Source organism: Bos indicus x Bos taurus, chromosome 19 (genome assembly GCF_003369695.1).
Source record: "Bos indicus x Bos taurus breed Angus x Brahman F1 hybrid chromosome 19, Bos_hybrid_MaternalHap_v2.0, whole genome shotgun sequence".
Classification (NCBI taxonomy): Eukaryota; Metazoa; Chordata; class Mammalia; order Artiodactyla; family Bovidae; genus Bos; species Bos indicus x Bos taurus.
Window position 1 is genome coordinate 45,531,807 of NC_040094.1, and position 7,615 is coordinate 45,539,421.

General features: G+C 58.4%; 1 protein-coding gene across 3 annotated transcripts in view; it reads left to right on the forward strand.

Annotated features, from left to right (window-relative positions):
* Positions 1 to 3,022, forward strand: part of DBF4B (DBF4 zinc finger B) — a 42,541-nt gene extending 39,519 nt beyond the window's left edge. For all 3 annotated transcript variants that reach the window (XM_027517236.1, XM_027517233.1, XM_027517235.1), the window contains 2 exons: positions 3 to 127; positions 978 to 3,022. In XM_027517236.1, the coding sequence (XP_027373037.1) occupies positions 3 to 127; positions 978 to 2,190 (1,338 nt within the window). In that variant the 3' untranslated portion in view covers positions 2,191 to 3,022. The remainder of the gene's footprint in view (positions 1 to 2; positions 128 to 977) is intronic.
* Positions 3,023 to 7,615: the final 4,593 nt, after the last annotated feature.

Consider the following 7,615-nt stretch of genomic DNA (forward strand, 5'->3'; position numbering starts at 1 on the left):
AGCATCTCCAGAGCCCCCGGCACCAGGGCTTTGCCCTGGAAGCCCACCTGTACGCTGAAGTTGATCGGATCATCGCCCAGCTGAGCCACAGCTTTGCAGACGTCCCCTTCCAGGCCAGCCTCCCCGGGTAAGCACCACCGTGCCACCCTGCCGCGGGTGGCGGGCATGACTGCCTTCTCAGCTCTCCTGCTGCTGCCCTGAGGTGGAGAGGAACCCTCAGGTTGGCGACAGCAGAGGCCCGGCTGTGGTCCCTCAGGGTCCTTCCTTCCCTTTCTTTTCCTGCCATCTTCTGTTCTGTTCTTTAGGGGGCGGTCAAGGGAAGGCCTTCATTTGGGGCTTCAGCCCATCAGATAAGGAAGGACCCCAACCAGAGCTCCCTTCCTGACGCCACAGTTGGGGATGCAGGGGGAGCAATTCAGCTGTCGCTGCTGCTCCTGGCATGTGTCTGGTCATGTGCCTGTCTGGCCTTCTAGAAGTAGGGTGGGGGATTCCTGGATCTGTCCTGTGTAGGTGAAGAGGAGGGTCTTCCTGCTTCTCTAGAAGTTTACCCCAGAAAGGATGGCAGAGGATTTGGCAGAATCCCAGGGCCCTCTGAGCACCCCCGCCCCTGCTGCCCACCAGGGAGCTGTGGCTTCATACCGCACACCCCCAAGTCTCCACCTCAGGCAGCCTCCCTGGGCTCAGGGTGGACAGCCAGGACTGGTGCTGCTTTCTCTAGCCACCAAAGGGCAGCCTCCTCCATGACTGCCTTATTAAACAGAGCAGCCTCTAACCTGTTCCTCTGGCCAGCCCCGACCACAGACCGCAGAGCCAAGAATAGGCCTTTCACCTGGGACCCAGAATGGTAGCTCTCTTCTAAACACCAAACCCCAGAGGGGTAGCACCATACGGGCCTCAACTGTGCCCCCAGCCCGGGAGGACCCCCGCTTGCTCTGGAGTTGAACTCTGTGACCCACTGGGTGTTTCTGTCCCCACAGGCAGCCAGGCTCCTTGGCTTCCGACTGTGACCCTCTGTGTCCTGAGCCTCCGCCTCCCCACTGGCCCTCCCCTCTCAGGGCAGTGTCTCCCTGGAGGAGGAAAGACGATCATCAGCAGGCCCCAGGTGCCACCGAGCATGGTGGGACTGTGAGTGGCATGAAGGCAGCGGCAGAACCTGTGGAGGCTGGCAAGGTTCCTGGACCGACAGCAAGCTGCCAGGAGCTGAAGGGGTCAGCTGACAGCTTTGTGGACCCCCCAGAAACCCCAGGGTCTGGAAGCTCTGCTTACCAGGACCTCCTAACCAGCTCAGGACTTGCTGAACTCTCCTCTGGCCCAGAGCTGCCTCATTTTGGCCACAAGCGGAAGGTTCAGTTCCCCACTGGCAGTGCCGAAAAGAGGCCAGGCGCATCCTGGCCACAAGCCTCACTCTTTGTCCCGAGAGCCCCCAGCCCCTGTGGCACCCCCAGCTCCAGTGGCATCAGGACAACCAGCAGCAAGCACCTTCCCCTTCCAGGCCATGAGCCCAGGTCTCTGGCCTCCCTCCAGCCTGTGCGCCACCCACAGGGAAAGACCTGCCTCTCCCTCCCAGGCAGCCCCCCAGTAGGTTGGCAGAGTGCTGGGCCACACAGGCCCCCTGGCCTGGGGGAGGAAGGCTCCCAGGACCCAAGTGTTCTGAGAGTGCCACCCCTGGCCCTGTCTCCCAGCAGGCTGAGCAGCTCTGGGCCAGCTGCCAGCCCACCTGCCCTCAGCTGCAGGCACAGAGCCCCCAGGAGGACCTGCAGAGAGCCCGGCTGCCTCTCCCCACCACCCTCTGCCAGCCGGCGGGCGGACCAGCTGCTCCCGATGGTTCTGGACCTCCCAGCCTCTTCCAGGCCCCTGACTCCCAACCCCAGCCCACCGCCAACAGAGAACTACTTTTATGAGTCCCTGCCCACCCCTGGGCATGCAGCTCTGGGCCAGACACCTCCCAACTTGAGGGCAAGTTATACGTCAGCTGAGGGCTGCACACCCAGCCCAGGCCGACCAGACACACAAGGAGGAGCCAACCCGGAGTCTGGCCCTGGACGATCATGGCCGAGCTCTAGGTGCATTAGATGGAGCCAGTCCTCCCAGCCACCAGGTCTTTGGGGCTGGGGGCTGCCCTCTCCAGCCATGGATCATGCAGGCGCGGCCAGCTGCTCAGGCCAGGAGGCAGGGGCAAGGTTGGCATAGGGAGGGCCCACAGAGAAGCCAGAGCAGCAGGAGTCCTGGCCTGGCTTCCTGTCCCTCTGCAGGCACTTGCTCAGCCAAGAGGGTTAGTTGTCGGTGTTCCCCACCCCCACCCCAGCCTCCTTTCCCACAAGCGTGTGGCTCTCCTGCTTTCCGAGATGCCTGTGTGTTGTCCCCTCCCCCAGCCCCCCACGCTGGTGCACACAGATCCTCAGGAACATATGAAGCAGAGGAGGGGCTCGGCTGCGCCGTTTCCAAAGCTCCCTCCCCGCCACACTTACTGGGGGCCCAGCACTGACCCTCCCCTGAGCCCAGGACGTGGCCTCAGCCCCTCTGGGGACCCCTCTCAGCTCTTCCCTGCCTCCTCAGCTCTGGCTGCCCACCCAGAGTTCTGTTCCAGGGTCAGTAGCTCACCTGCCAACTTCTGCATCCCCCTCCTTCCCCGAGGACCTCCCCCCATTTCTTTCAGCTGAGCCATTAATCTGGAGACAGAGATGAGTTTGCTATCGATTCTTTGGCCACTTTTTTTTTTTATTATTATTACATCTTGTACTGTGGTTCTTCTCACCCTTCTCTGCCTCTGTGTTTGTCTCTTTAAATGTTGAAGCTTCCAGAAGTCTGGTGCTATTCTGTATCTCATTTTGGAGGAAGAAACTTGGGCGGAGGGGGCGCCTAGATGCAGGTGAGGACCTGAGTTGTTAGTTTGGAAATAGAACGGCTATGTGTACAATGCTCACAGAAATCAGGTTTGGCCTTTTCATGCCATCCTGCTAAATTTCACAGTTAACCTTGGTTCAGGAGATGTAAAATAAATTTATTAATATCAAATAGCAAAGAGATGGGGCTGGCGTGTGATGTGTCTTGATCCGCCCTTCAGGGCCTTGATCTGCCCTCCAGGGACCCATGCAGGCTGACAGCCCAGCAGATACAGACAGAACAATGAGGTAGCAAGCTGGTGCCACCTGCAAGCTGGAGGGCGTGAGTGGGTACCCCCACGCTCCGCAGGCCTGGCCCCAGAGGGCTCAGGGGAGGTGGGGGCACGCCTGTCCAGTCTGCTCAAGTCACTCGCTGGCCCTGCTGCCCACCTCACAGTTGCCTGAAGCGGGCGTACATGCCACCCACTCCCAAGGAATGAACCAGGGCTCCAGGTCCTCCTCTCCGCCTGGAGCCCAGACAGTAGCTTCTTTCCAGGCTTCATGGGTGCATCTCTTCTACAATTCAGGGACATGCCTCGTCCCCCACTGCTGTTCCCGCGACACTGCCACTTGAGTGGGGAGCTCCCCTGCCCCTTTCTCAGACCTCTGAGAGCCTCACGTGCTATTCACTCAAAGACTGACACACCAGGTCCTGATGCCCTTGTCACCATCTGCCCAGGACCTCGCATCCAACTATATGGCCTTCCCCTCCCATTTCAACAACTTGATGTGACATCTGGACGTCACATCGCTGCCAGGTCAAGCCCCAGTGTTACATCTCCCTGCCTCCAGGTCTCTGTTCCGGCTTCTAGGATGTCAGTTGAGAGAGGAACCCAGGCCACCTGAGCCCAGAGCCAGGACAGCGAGGTGCTGCTTGACACAAGCCCCTTGGTGGCTCCTCCACACGGGCACTGTTCACACCTCCTTCCCCTCCCTTCGTCTCAGCAGATGACCTTGACTCAGCAGGACAGCCTCAGCCTGCCCTGTGTCCCCCTTCAGTCTGACTCTCAGAGGATGCAGTGTGCCGCTGTCTGCTCTCCAGCCCACCCCGCCAGCCTTGGCAGTGTCCTCCTCCGGCTTGTCACCTCTCCTTCCTTCTGACCGAAAACTCCAGCCTGGAGAACACTTGCATTGATTCAGCAGCTTAAAGAGAGCTCCCTTCTGTTCTCTGGCTACATCTTGCGGTCTACAGCCACTGCCTCCGTGCCCGAACCTCCTGCCCCGTCCAAACCTCCGCGGTGGCTCTACCCGAAGCACTCCGCTAGGATCGTCCCTTCCAAGGTCACCTCGGAGAACCTGATAACGACCAAAATTGGCATCCTTTTCCTTTTTTCCACCTTGTTGGAACCTGGCTCCCCTGCTCCCGCTGACCTCAGGTTCCCCTCCCTCCCCCAGCCTCTGCCCTCTCTACCACGGGCACTGGTTCCCTCAGCAGCCCCAGCCCACAGCCCCCAGCCCTCACTGCCTCTCCAGATGTGAGTCTGGGCCCTTGTTCTCACCTCCCAACTCTGGTTCTTTCAGCAAATTGGTAGCTCCACCCCTGACTCCCTTCTGAGTTCCTGTCTTCACCCATGCTGGGTGAGAAGGCAGGAGATTTAGCCACACTCAACACAAGACCCTTTACTGCCCTGGGTCTTGGTTTCCTCATCTTTAAGTGAGGGGCTCATGTGAGATGATTGCAAGGGTCCTTCCTCCAATAATAAAAAAAACAACCACCTCCTGTGAATCCCTTGTATGCCTCCTGTTCTACTTGCCTCAGAGGGACTCGCCTAGAACTCAGTCCCTGGGCGAGAACCACTCCCCTGCCCGCCCCATCTTACATCTCTCCCCCTTTCTTGGCAGCCGCAGGCCTTCCTGTCCCCTCTCCCTGTTGACCCTCCTCCCCTTAACCCACCCTGCCTCCCTGCCCTCTCCGCCACCTCCTGCCAGACCACCCTGGGCCATCCAGCCCCTGTGTGCCCACTTTTAGGCCCTGACCTGACCCTTGACAACAGCCAGAATGCTCTTCAAGGCACACCCTCCATATTCTCCATGAATCCTGTAGACTTCAAGTCACGCAGGCCTGAGTTCAAATCCAGGTCCTACCACTCTGTGACTCTGGGCAAACTCCTGAAAGTCAGCTTTCTAAATCTAAAGAACGGAAGTAAGAGTCGTTGCCACCTTACTAGGGAGTCAGAATGAAAGCTTGGTCTTCCCCTGGTGGCTCAGTGGTAAAGACTCCACCTGCCAGTACAGGAGACATGGGAAGACCCCACATTCCCCGTGAGCCACAACTGTTGAGCACACGCTCTGTCGCCCGGGAGCTGCAACCACTGAGCCCATGTGTCACAACTACTGAAACCCGCCTGCCCTATAGTCTGTGCTGCAACAGGAGAAGCCACCGCAACGAAAAGACTGCATACCACAACCAGAGAGCAGCCCCCACTCGCGGTGACTAGAGGAAGGCCACGCAGCAACAGAGACCCAAGCACAGTCAGAAATAAATATTAGTAAATAAAAATATATTTTAAAAAATTAAATACGTTGGTGAGGTGCGTGGCACATTGTAAACACTCAACAAACGTATTTCAGCCCCCACCAACATACACACACCTGCGAGTCCTCTGTTCTAGAAATTTCAATGGAGCTGATTTTCACTCATTTCCCTTGTTCATGGCTTGCTGACCCAAAGCCCCATCTCCAGTGTAAATCTGTGGATGAAGCCACTAAAGGATTGTATGAGACACCCCATCCCTGAGCTCCCCGACTTTCCAACAGCTGGTTCTCCACAACTCCAGGAGGATCGCTTGCATTGGGCAGAAGTGGCAGGGGAGCACTGTGCTTTTGGGCCTTTGGGTGCACAATCGCAAAGCATGACTCCAATGCAAGAGACACCGGTTTAATCCCCGGTCCAGGAAGATTCCACACGCCTCAGAGCAGCTAAGTCCATGGGCCACAACTATTGAGCCTGTGCTCTAGAGCCCAGGAGCCGCAACTACTGAAACCCGAGTACCCGAGGGCCTGTGCTTCACACGAGAAGCCACCACAATAAGTCCAAGCACCACGACTAGTGAGTAGCTCCCACTCACAGAGAAAACACGAGAAAAGCCCACGTGGCAACCCAAGACTCAGAGCAGCCATAAATAAATAAACAAGTAAACAAAAAGGAGGAGGCCATCCAGCCAGCCAGGAGGGAGGAGACTGAGGCTTCCCTCCAAGAGATGCTCAAATGACAGTAGCAGTCCTCTCCTGGTTGAAAAGGACGGTGATGAGCCTTGGGAGGCGGCAGAAGGAACTCCTTGTTCTAGTGCTGCGGGCATTTCCCTACTCCCCGACCCCTCAGTATCATGTCCTCAGTCTCCCCGCGTGCTGGGTAGAGGGGACACCGAGGCCCCCAAGCCATAAAGGAGTCCCTTGGGTTTTGGACAACGGCCAGGAGCTAGTTTCTTCCTCGGGAGTGTTAGGGCGACGTGAACACTGCGAGCTCAGGGTGAGTGAACCCTTGTCACCAGGCGCTGTTCTGAGCTCCAGAGGCTCGTCTACACACTTATCCCTCTGCAGCCCTGTTGGGGAGCACTTTTGAAGCCCCATTTCCCAGGTGAAGAAACGGAGGCTCAGAGAGATTGGAGGACTTGCTCCAGGTCACACAGCTGTTAACCAGGATTGGGACCCTAGTGGGTTTCCTGGAGCCCTTTCCCACCTCTCACCCTGCCTCCTTGCCTGGCACGGCCTCTGCTGCAGGCCTCTCAGACTAGGCGGGGGTCTGGGGGGCCTCTGTCAGCAGGATCCCTGCCCACTGAGCCCCCCCAGGTCCAGGGCAGCAGACTCCCCTCCCTAACCTGCAGCTGCTGCTGGGTGGGACTAGGTCTTCGCCCCGCATCAGCCCAGCTTGGCCCCTGTGCAGAACAATTTGAAGGGAAAATTGGCTGAAGGGCAGGAAGAACTGCACAGGGGAAGGAGGCCCCAGCCTCCTGACGGTCAGGGGCTCCTGAGGGAGGGCTCTGGCGGGGACCAGAGCCTAACAGCTCCCCCAGAGGGTGGCCCAGGGGTGGTGTGAAGATGACAATGGCCACCAACCTCTGGTTTCTTCCGAGTGGGAGAAACAAGCGCTGGGCCGAGGGTCCAAAGGACCCGCCACAGCTGTGAGGTTGTTGGGGGGGGGGGCACCCCCCAGGAAAACTAACCTCTCTTTGAGGGGGAGGCACAGGCCCTGCCCTCAGGGCCCCCAGTCTAAGGAGAGAACCCATCCTTGGCGACAATCCCCACCCCACCTCTCCTTTCCCAGTCTGAGGAAAGGCTGCCTGCAGCCCCTGACCTCAGCAGGGAAGTTGGGTGAGGGATCTGAAACAAGCCTTCTGATTGGGCAAGGTGCGCAGCTGGCATCAGAGCTAACCCCGAGGACAAGATTCAGGGAGGGGCCTCAGGGCAGGGAGTGGGATGTGGTCAAGGGAAGGTCAAGATGTCCAGCTGGGCTTGTTCAGAGCTGGGAACCCAGGGAGGTAAGGGGCTATTGGAGGCCAACAGTCCATACACTTGAGTACCAGTGGAGCTGGTCCAGAAAGCTACCAGAGACGTGTCACTCAGGGTCAGCAAGTTCTCCCCAACAAGCAGCCCCAGGAAACATGGCCACAGAGTCAGGACTGTGCCTCAGCCTTGGGGGTCAGGGCCACAGACTGGGGTCTCTGTGTGGTTTTGGGCATGTTGGGGAGGGGGATCCAGACTATGAAATGACAACCCCACTTCTCCTGGGAGGC